At 33.3% G+C, this 21428-nt stretch overlaps 1 protein-coding gene across 1 annotated transcript in view; it reads right to left on the bottom strand.

Annotated features, from left to right (window-relative positions):
- The window catches only part of LOC139485952 (polyunsaturated fatty acid (12S)/(13S)-lipoxygenase, epidermal-type-like), a 62660-nt gene that overhangs the window by 22893 nt on the left and 18339 nt on the right, over window positions 1-21428 (bottom strand). The window contains exons 2-6 of the mRNA XM_071270632.1: window positions 10834-10881; window positions 9241-9393; window positions 8776-8882; window positions 7849-7948; window positions 5275-5364 (exon numbers count right to left, since the gene is read on the bottom strand). Of these exons, the coding sequence (XP_071126733.1) occupies window positions 5275-5364; window positions 7849-7948; window positions 8776-8882; window positions 9241-9393; window positions 10834-10881 (498 nt within the window). The remainder of the gene's footprint in view (window positions 1-5274; window positions 5365-7848; window positions 7949-8775; window positions 8883-9240; window positions 9394-10833; window positions 10882-21428) is intronic.

The raw sequence follows: 21428 nt of genomic DNA, 5'->3' as shown, positions 1-21428 counted from the left end.
TTTTAATTTAATTGTAGAACTATTAATTCGGATGCTTTTCGAAAACAAAGTGCGTTTCGCATATCATGAAGAAACAAATATGTTTGGCCATTATTTGCAAATGACCTCAGTTTGCACGGGAAGAAAATGATGCCATGTATTCAACGGGACCTATACAACAAATATAATCAGGTTTTTTTTACATAGTTTTCTTGCCAGCAGAAATGAGTTCTTTTTATTTATTCCTTTAAAACGTAAGTTAGTTTTATTTATCTATAGTTTAGATACATGCATTTGAGTTAAAATAAAGCATATATGATAATAATAATAAAAAAAATAGGGGTATAATTTAATGGCTAAAGATATATTAAATTGTATATGTATTTATCATCTTATCAAGATGCTTGATTTCTTGATTGACAACATATTTGTTACGTTCGGAGGACGTGTTTTTCAACAGACTGTCGGCATTCCAATGGGAACAAACTGTGCCCCTCTACTCGCCGACTTGTTTCTTTATTATTATGAGGCTGACTTCATGCAGGAACTTCTTAGGAAGAAAGATAAGAAGTTAGCAATATCCTTTAACTCTACTTTCCGCTATATAGATGATGTTCTTTCACTAAACAATTCAAAATTTGGTGACTATGTGGAACGCATCTATCCAATCGAACTAGAGATAAAGGATACTACAGATACAGTTAAGTCGGCTTCATATCTTGACTTACATCTAGAAATTGACAATGAGGGTCGGTTGAAAACAAAACTTTACGACAAAAGAGATGATTTCAGCTTTCCAATTGTGAACTTTCCATTTCTAAGTAGCAACATTCCAGCAGCACCTGCATACGGGGTATATATCTCCCAATTGATACGATATTCCCGTGCTTGCATTTCCTATCATGATTTTCTTGATAGAGGTTTGCTGCTCACAAGGAAGCTATTAAACCAAGAGTTCCAAATGGTGAAGTTGAAATCATCCCTTCGTAAATTTAACGGACGCCATCACGAGTTGGTTGACCGTTATGGAATAACCGTTTCACAAATGATATCGGATATGTTCCTTACGTCGTAACTACAATCCCCTTCCCTTTCATGAATATGACCTACCGAATTAGACTATTTACCGGATTTGTAATCACTTAAGCAACACGACGGGTGCCACATGTGGAGCAGGATCTGCTTACCCTTCCGGAGCACCTGAGATCACCCCTAGTTTTTGGTGGGGTTCGTGTTGTTTATTCTTTAGTTTTCTATGTTGTGCCGTGTGTACTATTGTTTTTCTGTTTGTCTTTTTTATTTTTAGCCATGGCGTTGTCAGTTTGTTTTAGATTTATGAGTTTGACTGTCCCTTTGGTATCTTTCGTCCCTCTTTTATTACCACTGGGTCGATGTCTCTGCTGGTGGACATTTTGTCCCCGAGGACATCATCCGCCCAGTAGCAAAACTACAATTGCATGAACTTACGAAGATTAAACAGGAAACTGGCTCGGACGTCGCCCAGTATAAAAAGGTCCGAAACAGACGTCACCATGGACACGGTGTCGTCTGATACGGCAGGTGTCCCCTCATCACCAGACATGACAAATATCTCAAACACGACTCATTCAGATCATCGTCCTAGTGACAATAGCAATATTACACATATACAGCCATGTTCAGTTCTCCTTAAAGACATTTTGGTGTTTGATGACACAGTACAACACTGTCGCATTTCAAAATGTGAGACCAAAGGCTGCAAAACTTGTGCTATTTTAATTACAGATGCTGAATTCACTAGCAATTTGACCAAGAAGTCATATTTTACCAGAAGTTACGATGATCTGAATTGTAAATCGATAAATGTCGTCTACGGATTAGAGTGCAACCTTTGCGGATTGGTATACGTCGGTGAAACGAAAGGAAGGCTTAACAAACGTATGTGCGGTCATAGATCAGACATTAACCTTAATGCTAACGACATTCTATACCAGCATTTCAATCAGCCCGATCATTCCATCGTTTCTATGACAGTTCGCATTATCGAAAAGATATACCATAGCTCTAACAATCCTAATCTTTCAACGACTCTCCGTAGACAAAAAGAAGACTACTGGATTAGACAATTGGGAACTGCAACACCTTATGGCTGCAATGACAAAATTGATGGTATAGGTATTCTATCTAGTCCTTCGTGTAACTCGATGAATGTGATGAATATTTTCAACTCGACTCCTCGACGTAGACGCAGTCATGGTCATCGTCATTACACATCGCCTTCTCTGCATGATGTCTCTATTAATGACTTGCTGCCATTCATACAAAAGCCGTTAGGTATTCATCACATTCGCACGAAACTTTATTCGTTACCCCTTTCGAAACTTCATTCTCTGTTCAATTTATGTTTGGAATCCACTGTTACAAACCCTCATTCAAACCAATACAAACTTGAAGCTATAATTTCGGATATTGCAAGTCACAGACTTTTCAAGCCAGTTCGCATTGGAAAAGATGAAAAAGAGAAAAGATCTTTTCTTAATCTTTCCTTTGCCAACAAAGGTCTCGATGGCGTCAACCTAGGCAATATCCTTCATCATAAATTAGTGCAATCGAAAATACCTCCTTATTTCAAAGACCAGTCTGTACCAATAATTTCTTATACCTATACCAAACCTATTGCAACTAAAATTTTCAATTACAAACGCGTTTTGCAGGATCTCGATATTGACGACTTCAAGTCTAAACCTCCTGATTGCACTTGTGCTAGTTCCAAATTCACATATAATCCTGCTGGCCACGTTATTACCGGTGACCTTAACATTGTTAATAACACTTCTCTACGAAATGTGTTATCGAAAGGTCCCAAATATCGTGAGCCTAAATCCATCAATTGGAAATACAACTTTAAAATTTTGATGGATTCAGTCGAGGATTATGCCAGGCAATGGGCTAAGCGCGAGAAGGAAGACGTAGACACTCTTTCCGAATGGATTAAGGCAGTGAGGTCGTTGATACAAATCAGAATTAAGAAACTGAATGGGTCCATCAATGCCCATGCTACGTCAATCTTTAAAGACCCAAATGTTGCAAAACACCTATCCGACCTCCATGACAAATATGTTGTTGTCCCTGCAGATAAAGCCCCAAATAACATCGTTTTTGTGTGTAAAAGTCACTACATCAACTGCTTGATAAACGAATTAGGTATTGACAATTCACTTGGTAACTCAACATATACCCTCACGACACTTACCAAAGAGGAAATCCTGGATAATCATAGGTCTGTTCTATGTTCCTTTGGAATTTCAACCAAAGATGAAGAACTGGATCTTCCATCACTGTATTGGATACCTAAACTACATAAGTGTCCTTACAAACAACGGTATATTGCTGGGTCTTCCAAGTGCTCCACGAAACCTCTTTCTAAATTATTAACATCTATTTTATCAGCAATCAAAGACGGGCTTCAAAGTTATTGTGAAACTGCCTATTCTAGAGGTGGCGTGAATCAGATGTGGATACTTAAAAATTCAAAAGATCTTTTAGAGTACATACAATCTAACTCTCTTTCATCTTGTAACAGTATTAAAACATTTGACTTTTCTACCCTGTACACAAGTATTCCACATTCCAAACTAAAAGACAAATTGAAAGAGTTGATATTACTTTGCTTCATAAAAAAGAATGGCCAACGTAGATACAAGTATCTTGTCTTAGGGAGGGATAAATCCTACTTTGTAAAGAATCACTCTGATTCAAACAAAAAATTCTCTGAAACTGATATTATCAAGATGCTTGATTTCTTGATTGACAACATATTTGTTACGTTCGGAGGACGTGTTTTTCAACAGACTGTCGGCATTCCAATGGGAACAAACTGTGCCCCTCTACTCGCCGACTTGTTTCTTTATTATTATGAGGCTGACTTCATGCAGGAACTTCTTAGGAAGAAAGATAAGAAGTTAGCAATATCCTTTAACTCTACTTTCCGCTATATAGATGATGTTCTTTCACTAAACAATTCAAAATTTGGTGACTATGTGGAACGCATCTATCCAATCGAACTAGAGATAAAGGATACTACAGATACAGTTAAGTCGGCTTCATATCTTGACTTACATCTAGAAATTGACAATGAGGGTCGGTTGAAAACAAAACTTTACGACAAAAGAGATGATTTCAGCTTTCCAATTGTGAACTTTCCATTTCTAAGTAGCAACATTCCAGCAGCACCTGCATACGGGGTATATATCTCCCAATTGATACGATATTCCCGTGCTTGCATTTCCTATCATGATTTTCTTGATAGAGGTTTGCTGCTCACAAGGAAGCTATTAAACCAAGAGTTCCAAATGGTGAAGTTGAAATCATCCCTTCGTAAATTTAACGGACGCCATCACGAGTTGGTTGACCGTTATGGAATAACCGTTTCACAAATGATATCGGATATGTTCCTTACGTCGTAACTACAATCCCCTTCCCTTTCATGAATATGACCTACCGAATTAGACTATTTACCGGATTTGTAATCACTTAAGCAACACGACGGGTGCCACATGTGGAGCAGGATCTGCTTACCCTTCCGGAGCACCTGAGATCACCCCTAGTTTTTGGTGGGGTTCGTGTTGTTTATTCTTTAGTTTTCTATGTTGTGCCGTGTGTACTATTGTTTTTCTGTTTGTCTTTTTTATTTTTAGCCATGGCGTTGTCAGTTTGTTTTAGATTTATGAGTTTGACTGTCCCTTTGGTATCTTTCGTCCCTCTTTTAGTATTTAATTTCATGAGATTATTCACTCCTCGAACAATAAATGAAGATAAACGTATAAAATCAAAAGCAGATGTGAATTAATGCATATAAATATCATAGTTAATTGACATAGAATTCACTAGTTAACTTCAGAAATATACGAAACAGAAATAACTGTACTTTGTCAAAAGACAGTACTGATAAAATGTATAAACTATGTATTGTAATAATTTGATTAAAAAAAAAAGAAAAGAAAGTTTAAGTAAAAAAAAATGACCTGTCAGCAAAACTGAGTTCTTTTTATTTATTCTTTAAAAATGGGTCAGAATGTGCGAGTCCCTATCTTACTGCCAAGCCAGTTCATAACAACGACACGAAGTCCCAAGATGTCCAGACATCACTTTAACTACAAGAACCGTAGGAGAAATTTAGAAAACGAGTGATGGAAAATTATTATCAAAGTCCCCCTGCGAAATATCCCTTAACAACGACGATACATACCTTCACAAAACATTCCAAATCGACTTATTTATAATGTATATAATGTGTCATAATCAATTTTCACTTACAAGTTGTCCTCCATTAGCTTGATTCAGATTAATAGCGACAGGAAGAATACCGTCCTCTGTTACTTCGAATAGCACAAACGGACTAGGAATCTAGTAACAAAAAATTGTGCAGATTCAAATAGAATTTTTTTCACAACTATATCTCAACTCAAACAAATGTTTACCTGTAATGAGGCAAAATCGAATATGAATTCAAACAACATCGAACCAATAACACTACATGGGCCGATATAGTGTACATGCATAGCGACGAAAAAACAAATCACCTTTTAAACGAGCTTTATATTTTATGACCAGATATTAATAGTGCTTAAAGAGTGGCAAGTGATTGCAAAGATAGAATGCATTCACGTTTTAGAGTTATTTGACAATTACATGGACATGCATGTATCTCCTTTTTATTAAATTGCTGTATTTGACTTTGAATTTCTCAGCTTTATATAATTATCGAAAAAAGGTAAAACGTGACATGCAATATCGCTGCAATCCGGAAACTATCACAATACTTTCCCATTATCATATTTTGTCGATAATAGTATATCTGTATCTAGATTACCTTGAATTTGTTTTTCTTTTTAAAATTGTATATTTTTTTATATTTGTAATTCATTAATCAACAAAATGAGAGATTGAAACAAATGCTACAACAAATTAGCAAATGAATTTACAAAATAGGTGTCCCTATCATGTATTTTAAACAATTGACGATTATCAAAATGATATACGCTCTTTATTTATCTAATATGTAAATTTAGCCATAATGGTACAAATAATCATCCATTGGCAAAACATGCAAATATATGTGACAAATACAAAATCAACAAATTCAGACGCATCGATACCTTTGAAGATGCTAAAACAGATATAACGATCATCAACGAAAGAAAAGGTGTGAACAATGTCAATTTGTTTTTGTTTTAATTAAACTTAACTTGACTACTTCCCAATAGATTAAAATCAGTCAATTTATGCCTTTGGTGGGATATGAGAGGAAAAAGGGAGAAATGGAGGAAAAGAGGGGAGAGGGGTAATGTATGCCTTTTTAGTTGAACAACCAATTGTTTCTTCGTTTCTCATACAAACACACACGTGTTCAATAACCTAAAAAGAATGACTTAACCACTTTGTTAGAAATGGAAACACACCATTCTCTCAAGATCTGTATGGAAGACATTTGGAGTCAAACTTTAAGTTAATCTTCAACCACCAATCCCCCTCCCCACACTCAAAATAGAAGTATTTTCTTCCAAAACATTACATATGGAGAATTCAATGTTGTTCACGCCGTTGTGTACATTATTTATTTTTTGTCTTTGATTTGGTTTTGATTTAATGTAATTCCTATACATAATACATTTTTAAACACTCTTTGGTGACCTTATATACATAATCTTGTACATGTTGTAGGGATAGAAGGGACAATTTGTATAAAAGATTCAATGTTAATTAAAACTCATAATTAGTGAATTACAAACACTGTATAAGTCTACAAAATGTATGTAAGCTTTTTAGCAGTGAAAATTTTGAATTGTTAAATTATCTTTCATGAATAACAACCATGAACTGCTTTTATATGCACACTAAATCCTCTCACTCATTAAGACTGGTGTTTCGTGTGTCCCGCCTACTATTACAAGCAATCCGGTTATTCCCAGTATTTCACACCCAGACATTGATATTTATAAAACCTGTGTTTTGACAATCCTCCTACAAATAAACTTAAGGCTCTAATAAGCGTGTGTCGGTCACCTGACATTGTTTTGTCTACAGTGGGTGCATGACATAACGCAACAATTATTCTTTTGTTTTAGTTTCAGTGACACATGTATTAGCCAAATACTGCATTTTACCTCCATGATCTATTTTTAGCATTGGACATATTCTATAAACAAAATACTCTTATGATGATAGTGGACACGTCTATTAAATTTGTTTCAGAGGAGAAGATTTTTGTAAAAGATAACACAACTTTATACGAAAAATTGTAAAAAATATACTTTAAAGGGCAATGACTCATTAAGGGATGACTTGACGATTCTGGTCATGTTGACTCATTTGTAGATCTTCCCTTATTGAACATTATTGATGTTTACAGTTGATCTATCTCTATAATAATATTCAAAACATTATCCAAAAACTGTAAAAGTTCCTCAAAATTAATAAGCAAGGGACATCAATCCATCAACAGATTATCTGATTCGTTTCAAATATTTGGAGCAGATAGATCTCAATTTGTTAAACATTTATACTTGAGTCCGATATACCCTAAATGCTTTAGTTTCATAGATATAAACCAAAAACCGCATTTTACCACTATGTTCTATTTTAGTTGGAAACAATTTTGTTAACAAGATACCCCTATAATAATGTTAAATTTGGCACAGTAGTTTTGAGTGAGAAGAATTTTATTACAGTTAACGACGACGGACTGCGGCGACGGACAATGGCGACAAACGTTAAGTGATGAGAAAAACTTATTTTGGCATTTCAGGCAAGGTGAGTTTAAAATAGTGAAGATGTGTGTGTGTGTGTGTGTGAGAATTGTTTTTGAAATGAGTTTACTAATTACATTACCGCTAAACCTTCTGGTACGTTGATGTTGGTGAAATATAATTGCTGTCCTTCTATCGCTGCATTGACGTCAACAATAGCATTGAGGCCTCCATTTGGCAAACTTAGAATATGAAACATAAGCATGTACATACATGAAAAAAAGAAAAACACATATAGTTTCTTATGATTTTATGTACTAGTATTTCAAATATTCTAATAGCTAAGAAGGTTGTTTTTTGTTTTGTTTTAATGAAAGTTGGTGTATTATTGCCACTGATCATGAGACAAATATCCTACAAAGTTCGAATAACGTTAAAAAAGGTGATTGAAGGTCTCCATACGGCTTTCCACAGTTAGTGAAACACATACCTCACAATAACGGTTCAAAGCTTTAAAACGTCTCAGTCAATCCGTTTGTAACTCCTTGCAAGCGATATATGTCAGGATATTTCTTTGATTAATACTCTCTGAAGACACTGGTACACTGACAGACATAGAGCAGGTCTTCTACTCAATGACGAGTGTCGTTGTGGAACGATGGGTAAGTGCTACATACTTATTTAACATGTTCAACTTAAACTATGATTGTACACTAAAATCTAGTTGTCAACTCCTTTGATTAATCAAATTCGAGATGTTGTCCCCTTGACACCCTTTACACATTCCTTGTTATCAATCTCCATTCTATTTAACATATATCTAGTCCGTTTGTATCGTTTTTACCCACTTTTCTGAAACTACTATATCTAGTGTTTATGATAAATCTTCATGCAGAAAAATGTGTCTAGTGCACTGTGATCTGTATCATTTCATAGCATTCAAAACATGATATGTTCAGTCTATTGCGATGAAAGAAAAAACGTAAGGAGAAAAAAAAAACATATCTCTTTAAATATTATTGTTTTGAAATATATCAGATTCCCAAGTTATAAATGGGGTCTGTCTTACTTGTCTGCAATCTGATCTATATTATCTACCCGCCTTATTAACGACGAGTTGCACTGGTTAAGTCTTTGCTGCGCAAAATGCTGATCGCTTTCCCAATTGATGTTACCCTGAAAATTTAAATCGACATTTGTTTCGTGCATGAGTGCATAATTTTTTTTTATCATAAATCCCTTAATTCACTAAAGTTACTGCAATGACCAAAGTTAATTTCTTCCTCTTTATCATAATTATATCAAATGACATACAACATCAATTTTAATAGCTTTCAGAGGATAACAAAACTCCGAAACTGTCATACTCCATGACTTGCGTAACTCAAACGTCCAAATTAAGACATCTTTTGAAAATGTGTTTAAATCTAAATGACCATCAGTAAAATTAAAAACTGAAGACATTGTCATCGAAACGGACATTATAATACGTGTAATAATAAGTTGGTGTAATGATATATTATTTTCTACTTACGCTTGGTGTTTTAAAATATATTTGGTAAGCTGTGTTGATTTCTCCCAAAAATAACCACCTTCTAGGAAGACCTGGAAACCGATTCAATAACATCTTGAACATTACGTATCCTTCAGATAGAAGCATTCCAGCGGTTGGAATTATACTATTTTTCTGTAAAATTATATGAAGTCAAGTTGATTTTTTTATGTCGATACTGTTTATCATACTTGCTTTCGATTGTATAATACGATAGGAATAAATTAATCTATCACAGGACTTAGCGGAAACAATTTATCGAATGTCATCCTCTCATGAAGACCAAACAGAACTTGATAACTATAAACAATGAATTGAATTTGCACGAATGAATCCAAGACAATGAGCATTGTCTACGTTTTGGCCCGGAAGAACATTTTCATAGACTGTCAAATAAATGAAAATGTCTTCACTTCTGATGTGTTTTAGTATCTGTTACGTTACTGCGTACGTGTCGTCATAGTTTAGAATTTAACAGTAAAAGACAATAATGAATGAATAGTCACCATCATAAATCATAAATAAAATATCACTAATGTAAGAGATTGATAGAGCAGATTGTTAACTCTAAAAAAACATTTACAATCTCGGCCACGTTCACTTGTATTTTTATCCATCTGATGAGTTAAACCTTTTTCAACTGCTTTTTATAGTTCGTTCTTATGTTGAACTGTTATACCGCTGTCCCAGGGTAGGGGAGGTTTTGGAACTCGCTAACATGTTTAACCCCGCCACATTATTTAACTATGTGCCTGCCCCAAGCCAGGAGCCTGTAGTTCATTGGTTGTCGTTTGTTTATGTGTTAAATATTTGTGTTTTGTTCATTCTTTATACAAATAAGGCCGTTAGTTTTCTCGTTTGAATTGTTTTACATTGTCATATAGGGGTCTTTTATAGCTGACTATGCGGTATGGGCTTTGCTCATTGTTGAAGGCCGTAAGGTGACCTATAGGTGTTAATGTCTGTGTCATTTTGGTCTCTTGTGGACAGTTGTCTCATTGGCAATCATACCACATCTTCTTTTTTTATATTCGCCTCAATTGACATTGTTTTTTTCGGGAAAATAATGTTCTATATCATCTCAGTGGTGATTTATTGGTAATATATAATATGTTCCTTCTCTTAGTTACAGTTATAAACTAGAAAAGAGTCATTCTTTTATAAATCAAGAATACCTTTTGTTCTTTTTCAAATTTAATAACAACTAAATAGCATTTGATTGACCTGATCGCATGTTTTCTCACTCAAAAACAAACAATGTTCACCCAAAAAAAATAAAATTGAACCGATTTACTCTAAAAATCTGTTGTTGTTCTTTTAATCGTTATTTGGTCTCTGGTAAATAATAAAGCATTTTCTAATTTATTTTTTTTGAGTAACGGTTATCAGTTTGACGTTTTTATTATGAAACTAATATATTCATTTTCTAAACACATGGAATGTTACTGTTTGTATAACTATTTTTAGATTATGTCTTTTCTAATAAAATTTACAACAGTATTATCTAACACTATGTATGAAAATCATTATGAGAAGTAGTAAATTAGAAAAAGTTTATCTTTTTTCCATACTTACCAAAACGTAGCAGAAAGAAAAATTCTCTTCCACTGGCAAATTCGCAATCTGTAAAGATATTGAAGGATAATTTGTTAAGCATTCTTGAATTAAGTAGATACGATAATAGTTTTTGTTAACGGTTATTTAAGTATAGCATTGTTTTGATGTATGAAGTGGCTTTTTATTATATCAAAATGACATAAGCTACCAAATAGTTCAAAGATAAAATATAGACCGACGAGGAAACTTCAAAAACGGAAAGTACTTTATCAAATGACAAAATAAAAAGCCCAAAAACACCAATCTAGTAGAAAACAACTGTCATATTCCTTATTTTGTTCTGACGTAGACATTACTAGATGGAACCAGTCGCATACAATTCCATTAAATTTACCACTATGTATGACAGACATAATTGGTAAAAATGTCAATGAAAATTTTGCTGCGGTCAACAATGGGTTCTAATCTTAATCACCTATAACATAAACTATGTCAACAAAATAAAAAACCAAAAAAGCATTTTGAGACTCTGTAGACAAAGTAAATAATCAAAACAAGAAAGACAAGAAGACAAAAAATAAAAATATAGCACAATAGCTCATGAGCTTAATAGCTGGATGTAAATTGAATTTAATTTTTATCAAAAAGATTATAATCCACCTGCCATGTACTCCTACATATACGTGGTACTCGAATGAACCTTCAATTCGTTACTAGATGCAATATTGTGTGTACATGTATCTCAAAGAAGACACTCACATATACATTTAGTACAAAATGATACGATGTGTTATCGGCAGTGAGGAAAATCGTTGACATATATTCAGCCCAAAAAAGGCAGGGAAATAACAAACTGTGAATCAATTCTTATACACAAAAAAAATCAATTATTTTCTCCTTGAGGTAAGTACCAATACGCTCGTTTTTAGTTTTTAGTTTTCTATGTTGTGTCTCGTGATCTATCAATTGTCTGTTTGCTTTTATCTTTTTTAGCCATGACGTTGTCAGTTTATTTTTGATCGATCAGTTTGACTGTCCCTCATTTGTCATTCAAATGAAAATGTGATATTCAATTTACGGAAAGAAATGCTTAACTATAGACAGAATTCCAAACAAAACCATGATATCTATCACAGAATAAGGAAGACGTTAAAAATAATTTCTTGTAACGAAATACTGACTTATTGTTTACCAGTTGAGCGAAGATATCATGCATTTAAATCTTTAATGTCAATAAATATGTTTTTGACCGTTGATTTTCCCGTTTGAATGGTTTTATATTACTAATCATTTTAGCCCTTTATAGCTTGCAGTTCGGTGTGAGTCAGGGCTCCGTGTTGAAAAGCGTACTTTGACCTAAAATGGTTTACTTTTATAAATTGTTATTTGGAGTGAGAGTTGTCTCATTGGCACTCATTCCATATTTTCCTATATCTATATACAGTCCTTGGATGGTGTAAACTTCCCAATAACACCATACACCATTACACCATACACCATACACAATTACACTATACACCATACACAATTACACCATACACCTTGTACCATTACACCATACACGTTACACCTTTGCATCATACACCTTACACATTACACCATACACCATTCCCCATTATATCTACACGATCCGAAATTACTCATAATGCAATTAAATTTCAAATAAAGCGTGCGACTTCAAAATTATTTATTTGTTTTAAAAAACGAATTTTGGTCACAACATTGCAAATTAATATAAAAAATTAAGACTTCCTAGGTCATGGTTATATACAATAAACAAAACATATCAAATATATATACATGTATTGGTAAATAAAGAACGCATACAACTTTGCTTGTAATATAAATTAATCCGTGATCTGACTTTCTGTAGAGGCCAAATTGGCTTCCGTTAATTAACAACGATATAGGTTTCACTGCTTTTATTATTAATTTCTGATCGTTTTTAAAATGTAGCGTAAATTTTTAAAAAACTTGGTAAAATGGAGTTACAGTGAATCATGGAAGTAATACTGTGAATCTACTCAATTTAAGAATGATAGGTTGAACCTGGTTTTATGGCAAGCCAAACCTCTCTCTCTCGTATAGGCAATGTTAAAAATACCGCTATTATATGACAATAAAATTTGTATTTTTTGGCGAATGATACACTAAATAAATCTTGAAATTATCTGCTGTTATTCATATTTATATGAAAAAAAAAAAGAAATTGTGATATGATTGCCAATGCGACAACTCTCCACAAGAGACCAAATGACACAGACATTAACAACTATAGGTCACCGTACGGCCTTCAACAATGAGCAAAGTCCATACCGCTGTTATATAGGAGTATTGCGCATGTGTGGAGAAAATATGTCGACCAATTTTCTATCCCGAAAAAAAAAGACAATAACTAGAAGTTAACTATTATTGTGAAAGTTATTTTATGTGGAATTTATTACCCAAATAGTGTATCAACTACATGAATCCTAAAAAGGATGGCAAGAAAGGTCAGAAAAGAAGGATTTCAAAACCTGAAAACGATAGCTCGGAGAAACCAAGTAAGAAACAACAAAGTAGTACTCACGATTCAAAACATGAGAATGTAAACAAACAAAAAAAAAGTTTAAAAAATAAAACTGTTGATAAATTACAGACTGTAAATATGTCAACGTATATACCAAATATTGATTCCCCTATTTTACCTGGAAGATCCAACATACCACAGTATAAAACACAACAAATGTCAACTCCAAACTTTACTTCACTAACGGGCTACTATCCTTATGGAGCCCAACCAATTCCAAATTTTCAACAAGTTATGCATTCAACAATGAATATGGGACACGACACAAACATCAAAATTAACAATCTTGACAGAAAGGTGGAAGAGATGTTGACTCTTTTGGTAAACAAATTGACAAATTTGAAAGAAGTATGCAAACATTTTCAAGCAATGTAGGACAAATTACAGATATGGTAGGATGAATAGAAAACAGTTTTAACTTTATAAACTCTCAGTTTAAATAAATAGAAGTGATCTATCCGACATGAAATCTGAAAGTTACTGCTATTAGATCTGAAAACAACGAAGTGGTCGAAAACATCCAAAGGTACAGAACAATCTTGATGAACTACAAGAAAAACACCTAGATCTTCAGATTCGGTCGATGCGTGAAAACCTAGTGTTCACAGGAATTCCTATGACAATGGAAAATGAGGAAAGTGATACAACGGAAGGAATTTTGAAATTATTCATGAAAGAAGCTCACCGATTCGGACAGCTGAATGAGAGAAAAAATCGAGACGGAACAACATTTAAAACAAAACCAATTGTATGCAGATTCGAGAGCTTTAAGGGCAGAGAAATAGTACGGAAATCTGCAACTAATCTTAAGGGGACGACTTTGGTGTTTCAGAACAATTCCCTTAAGAAATCAACGAAAGAAGAAAGTTATTGTGGCCTTATTATACGGAAGCTCGAAAACAAAACAAAAAAGCTCTTATCAAACGAGACAGACTTTTTATTGATGGAAAAGAAATTAAGCCTCTACCATCAGATATAGCCGAAATTTTTTTATGATTTACGGAGAGCTAGGAAGATATCCCATTTCATTTCACGCAGGAGTTCGTATGGTAAAGTTTTTGTGTCGTATTTTACTTGGAAAAGAATGTAAAGTCTCTTCACTTTAATATAAGCTATTATTCGTCCATTCTAATAATTATTGTTTGGAGAGTAAATGGTTATGTTTTATGAAAGACAATTGTTGAATGTCAAATATTTGGAATCGGCAGGGTACTTTTTTTGCTCTGTGGATTTCTAAATGTGTAGAACAACAACTGAAGGACCAATGTATACAGGAATGGTATGAAAATATGAATTCTACCTCAAAAGGTATATGTTATAGAATATTTAAAAAAGAATTTAAATTTGAAGAATATATATCTATTTTACCATTGAATTGTATGTATATGTTTTGTAAATTTAGATGTGGTAGCCACCGTCTACCAGTTGAGACAGGGAGATGACACAATCTGTCGAGAAATCATAGATTTTGTCGTATCTGTGGCTCGGCTGAAATCGGTGACGAGTATCATTATATTTTGTCTTGTAAATCTTTCGTTAATAAAAATATTTACCGGAATTTGGTCGGAAAAATCCAAACACCTTGCAATTATGTAATCTGTTTCCCTCAAATAATATTACAGTTTTAGAAAAATTATGTCGATATATTAAAGCTGTTAATGTGAAAGTCTCTCCTCCTGGTTAATGTATATCATTTTCCTCATTCATGCACTGTATATTATATTGTTGTATCTACTTATTGTCTCTATAACTATGTCATTAGTTGATAAGAATAAGATTCATTCATTCGTTAATCAAGTGTCTTGTTTTAAATTATGATAGGTCAACTTATCACTAGACTTCAAAATGTTGAATGAGTTGACGACGTATACTGCTAATTGTATTTTTTTTAAACTGTGTGATGTGTAGTTTCGAATGTCACATGGTATCAATGTATATATCATATAGGTGGTCATTCATGTTCAATAAACGAATGTAGGACAGAAAGTCACAGGACAATAAAAATCACAATTTAATTTAGTTATACATAGTTTATGTGTTCAAGTACAAATTGAAAAAGACACAAAAATAAATAAATGAATATTTAGAAATCAAAAACCCAAAAATAAAATACAAATTCAACAAACAATAAAGGGAAGCATTTTACTTAGATGATGATGTCTGTGCGATCATGGTTTGCTATCTAGACAATTATAATTCGGTTTTGAGATTAAACTCATTTTAAAGATAGTTTCGTCCGTGTACATTTACGCCAAACATTTTTCATTTTAAAATGAAAAATAAATTTTCAAATTACTCTGAAAATTTTAAATGTAGTTGGTTAATAACATGTAACAAAAATCTATTCAAATCACTTTCGAAAAACCAATTTCTCTATAAGATTTGAAATTTGTTATTCTCATGAAATTACATTTTTTTTTTACGAAGATATTAAAACAAATAACAATAAGTTTGTGTTAAAAATGATTTTATTTTGTCAAAAGTTTTAATATATTTAAACATTTGCATATGCTTGCTTTAGCAAACAAAACATATTTCAATCTCATTCTTAAAAGCAAATATTGAAAATACTGACCTTTTGTATTTTTCAATTTAGTTTACAATATTGAAAAATGAAAAATGCTCTATCGTGGAGCATTTTTTAATTTGACTTGCAATATTGAAAAATGAAAAATGCTCTGGCCTGGAGCATTTTCCAATTTGACTTCAAATATTGAAAAATGAAAAATGCTCCAACGCGGAGCATTTTTTCAATTTGACGTTTGAAAATGAAAAATGAAAAACGATTCAATTTCTCATTTTTCATTTTACTGTGCAATATTCAAATTTGAAAAATGTTCATTATTTAAATGTTTAATAATGAGAACGAAATGTAATTTGTCTCAATATAGGCGTTTCGAATGTTTCAATTGTTGACACTTTTTATTAAATGTTTTACTATTTCCGTTCTCTTCTTTCTTGTTTTAAGTCAATACATCTTAAAGATCTTTTTAAGGTGTGTGTCACTGTGTGTGTGTGTGAACTATGTGTGGTATCAACAAATTCCCAACAAGAATGGTACACTGACAAGTACGATAATGACCACAAAAACAAATCATTCTTTCTTTTATATTTATATACCTAGTCGTCATTGTAGATACATTTTCATATATATCTTTCGATCTAGCAATCTGTCATTCATATGTCATATATATATATATATAATTATATATCTATCTGTCTATCTATCTCAATTTTGTTTTTCTTTGTCTTTTCTTTCTTTGAATTGTCGGGGTCGAAATCTTTAATTCAGTTCTCTCGAAGTGAAAAAGTCTCTTGCTCACATACATGTACATGTTGTAAGAATGGTAGAACTTTTAGACCATTGATGTTTGATTCAACAAATGATGCTTGACGGAAGAACACACAAAGACATTTCTCAACACTTGACTGCTATAGGAATCAAGCATGCATCAGCGCGAACAATAAGTCGTTTTTTATTCTGAAAATGGAATAACTAGCCGATGAGGAGTAGACGAAGGAGTTTTAAACCATATCGTGGCTGAACGTGTCAAACGTGTTAGGAAAGAAGGGAAAATATTAGAATATTAGAATATTAGATAGTGTCCATGTCAGTTTCTGTACATGCTCAAGGAGCAGGGTTCGCGGGTTTGGATGGATGGGTGTAGATGTTATATTATTCTGATCACTTCGCTAGTATTTGTCTTCAAATTTGTATTTTTCTGCATTGTATATCATTTCCTAATTTTGAATCTGTTTAACACAAACTTGTTTTTTCCCAAGCTTATAATCTTCACAATTCTCGCAGAATATCAAATAAGCAGTATCTTATAAAAGAAAATATGAACTAAACTTGCATGCATGTAGGTGTGGTAAATGTATATTTCGAAGGATGAATGACTTTTTATATTTGCTTTTACCGAAACAAAATGTAGCAAAGACAAATCATAATTATGTGAATAGTATTTCAAAAAACATAAAACAGTTCCTATGAGGTTCTGTTTTATGTACATTCTATTACCTTTTATTCAATATGATTTTACATCTTTAATATGTGAAAGCAAAACGAGTATTATAGGACAAATATGTCGACACAAAAAATGGGTCTCAGTCAGTAACAATATTCTTTTGAAATAAAAGAAAGTAGAAAAACAACCAGATTGACACTGATCGACACACACGTATTCAAAGCCATATGCATCATGTACATGGAACATATTCTAGTACATTGTAGTTACATTTAAAACATGGTGTGCGCACAGTGTGTGTTATTTTCAGGCTGGACCCACAAACGGTCGGAAAATGATGACAGACCATTTATCAAGCAAAGGAATCAACGTGTCTGAGGCTAGAGTTGGTAAAGCATTAGCGACAGCAAAAAGCAGTGGCGGGTCAAGAACTTTTCATAAGGGGTGAGGGGGGCTGACTAACCTACAGGGGGGAGGACTCCAGTCATGCTTTAGTGATTCCCTATATGATTAACCAAATTTTCCCCACAAAAGGGGGGCACCAACGGAAATACATAGTGTTTCAACTTCTGCAATGATGACAGCGTATAATGCACATGGATGACGCTTCCACAAAGTAAAGAAGTAAGGGACGATATCAAAAGTTCAATGTAGGATAAAAAAAAACATAGTTTTTTAACTGACACCCCCCTTTTTTTCTAAACTTAATTTGAGAAAAAATGATTGTAAAATATGGAAATATGTAAAATCGATTTTTGATAAATCAAACTCACAGCAATTTTACAACCCCTCCCCCTCTCCCACCCCAAACTATTTGATTGAAGTTTTTCATCCTACATTCCTTCTGCTTTCGTGACTGTTACCATGATCGGTCATGGATTTTGCGTTTTATTCGGGACATAAAACATCTCTTTTGAATAGCCTTAATTTTTGTTTGCTAGTCAAAAGAAAGGTAAATAAAAAGTTAATATTTAATAGATAAATCTTTTGTCAATGTACAAGTTTTGTGTGTGTGTGTAAAAATCGTCTTCTATCGAGTCATGTCGCTTTTTTCTTATATATCATTATCTTGGTAGCGTTCTTTACTACTCCCAAATAGCATGACAGAGACTTGAACCCTACTAATATTCTAAAACAGTAACTTTCTTTTTCTGTACCTGCCTACTAGTATCCCAAGCTATTGATTTGTATATGTGTATGAATGTATTACAGTTGTGGTCCTTTGTCCAATTTGTTGTCATCTATAACTTATTTTTACATCGTTTTATTCAAATCTTTCTTTTTTCGTTTCTTTTATTGTTTCGATTTTTGGGTTTGTTCGTGCTAATTTCCTATAATAATGATGATAACAAACTAAAAGTTATAACTAGTTTATTTCGCTTCGTCTACCTATTTTTTGTTTAGCAACCAACAATCAATCCAGCACGTAATTATTTGTTACAAATGTACATAATGGTCCTTTCATATTTATTTATAATTATCATTTTTCTGCAGGGAACTATGTTTTGGAATATTGTTTCATATCATTTTGTGATACGCTTACGGAAACATGATTGTGCAAGGTTTAACTTAATGTAAATGGCAGAAAGTTGATAAACTAGGTAGCATAGCTTTCATTTCTCTCCTTTTTATGTAACAATATATAAAAGCTATGGAACTTTAACCACTGTAGGGTAAAATAAACTGTTTCATACTTTTTACTTTCCCCTGAATTATAAATAAAATAAAACCCTTTCCTTTCTGTTGTCAGAATAGGAACGAGAATTTGACAAAGAGACAGCAACCCGACCAAAAAGCAAAAGCAGCCCAAGGCCATTAGTGGGTCTTCAATACAGCGAGAAAATCGGGAACATGGTGGACCCTTTACACAAATGTGTACTAGTTCATCGAAAATGGACGTCACATTAAATTCCGAAACATATTAATAAAAGTAAATAAAAAAAACAAAACAAACAAAACGAACTTATAAGGCTACCAGTTTCTTCTTTTTTATTTATTATAGTACTTAACCTTGTTTATATGTAGTTTGTGCAAGCGAATGCACTTCCAGTGTGACTTTCAAAAATAACTTGATAGTTTTCCAGTGTGACTGGATAGTTGCTTAAGGTATATCAGACTTTTCAAACGATTCGGAAGTTGACATTATATATGTACATGTATAGAGACACCTGTCTTCTCTTGAATACAATAAAAGTGTTTCCAAGGGACTTTTGGTTGTGTGTTTAGTTGGGTTGTTATTGCGATGCTGTGTAAGCGACATCTTTTTCTGTTTATATCAGTATATATCAAATCGTCGTGTTGCGATGTAATAGAAGAAAAGGTATGAAGAGAATTATAAAGCCATAGTTTTAATAGAGATTCTGCTGAGAATACTAACTTACAGAAAAAAATTGATAAAAAATTAACTGTCGATATATTTGATACATAATTGATTCAAAATCTTATCGTAATCCTAGGTATCGGTAATAAAATTACAGTATTTTTTTATTTTATTTTTTTTTTTATCAAAATCGATTGCAATTGTGCTGACTGATTTTGTAGGCTCAGACACATGATGGATTATAGGTTGTTGTGCACCTAAAACGATCTAATTCCTAAGAGTTCTATATATGCGCCGTAAAGTTATTTTTTCTCGAATGGATTGTATTGTTTTCATTTGTGAATCTTTTGTAGCTTCCTGTGCGGTATTGGTTTTCATCAATGTTGAAGACTGTACTATGAATTATACTTGCTTACTTCATCATTATTTAATGTCTTATGGAAAAAAATATGTCAGTGGCAATCATACCACATCTCTTTTTTTTTATGAAATTATGAATAAAACAAACACTTGTATTTGTCAGTTCAGTTACAAAGCATGCTATTCACGAATCGAGTAAATGAATAAACGGAGAGCGCGCGGCAGCTTTATATATTTTCATGTGCCATACATGCTATATATATATGAATTTTTATAAATGTACATGTATGAATTGGTGATGTTTTCTGTACTTGCTATTGGGGAAACTCAGAAAAAATAAGATTGCAACGTTTCTTCGGTATTATGTTCATTGATTTTTTTTTTAATTTTGGACCTTGGGATTTCATGTTTTTTTAGCCCGGGATTTCGGAATCAGAAACCCTCAACATGTTATCAAAGGTTGGTAAAGAAGGCGAGCGACTTCAGCGTGTGCACTCTTGTCATATTTTGAAAATTTTTAAATAATTAGATTAAAACATTTACCGATATTGCCTCTTTGTTGATACTATTATTTTTTGTGTAGCTCGTCCGCTCCCATTTTATATTCGTTATGTAAACAGAAAGTCACAACTGTTTTGTTTTTTTACAGGGATCACGCAACCTTAATCCTGTTCCATACCATGCTGATAATTTTGGGCATAAAATCCATCTTGATCAAAATGAATCTTGCAAGTAGCCCTCGGAATATATAGAGGGGTGGTGTTGAGGTTACAAAAAGGGGATGTTGGATATAGGATTATAAAAATTGGGGTAGTGAAATCAAGGGGACATAAAAGGTGGGATCTGGAGAACAACAAAAAAAGGAATTTAGGAAAAGGCGCACACCGAGTCAATAAGATTGTTGTGTTGTTTACTGTTTTTTGGAGGGGGAGGAGGGGCGGGGATTATGGGAAGATCTCCCGTCTCTCACTCAAAATATGGATTTTTAATGTCAAGGGTTTTATAATTCTCCCTGACAGCTTCAGACAAAATAATTTTGTATCTCCTATCTTTTTAAATAGACAATACCCTTTTCTAAAATTGAGAATGGAAATGGGGAATGTGTCAAAGAGACAACAACCCGACAATAGAACAGACAACATCAGAAGGTCACCAATAGGTGTTCAATGCAGCGAGAAACTTCCGCATCCGGAGGCGTCCTTCAGCTTGCCCCTAAACAAATATATATACTAGTTTAGCGATAATGGACTTCATGCTAAACAAATTAAACACAAAAAAATAAAATTAAAAATAATCCAAGACGAACAAAGGCCAGAGGCTCCTGACCTGATACAGGCGAAAAAATACGGTGGGGTTAAACATGTTTTTGAGATCTCAACCCTCCCCCTATACCTCT

The sequence above is a fragment of the Mytilus edulis genome, chromosome 8 (assembly GCF_963676685.1).
Source record: "Mytilus edulis chromosome 8, xbMytEdul2.2, whole genome shotgun sequence".
Classification (NCBI taxonomy): Eukaryota; Metazoa; Mollusca; class Bivalvia; order Mytilida; family Mytilidae; genus Mytilus; species Mytilus edulis.
Note: the sequence above shows the minus strand (reverse complement) of the source record. Positions and strands in the feature narration are given on the sequence as shown.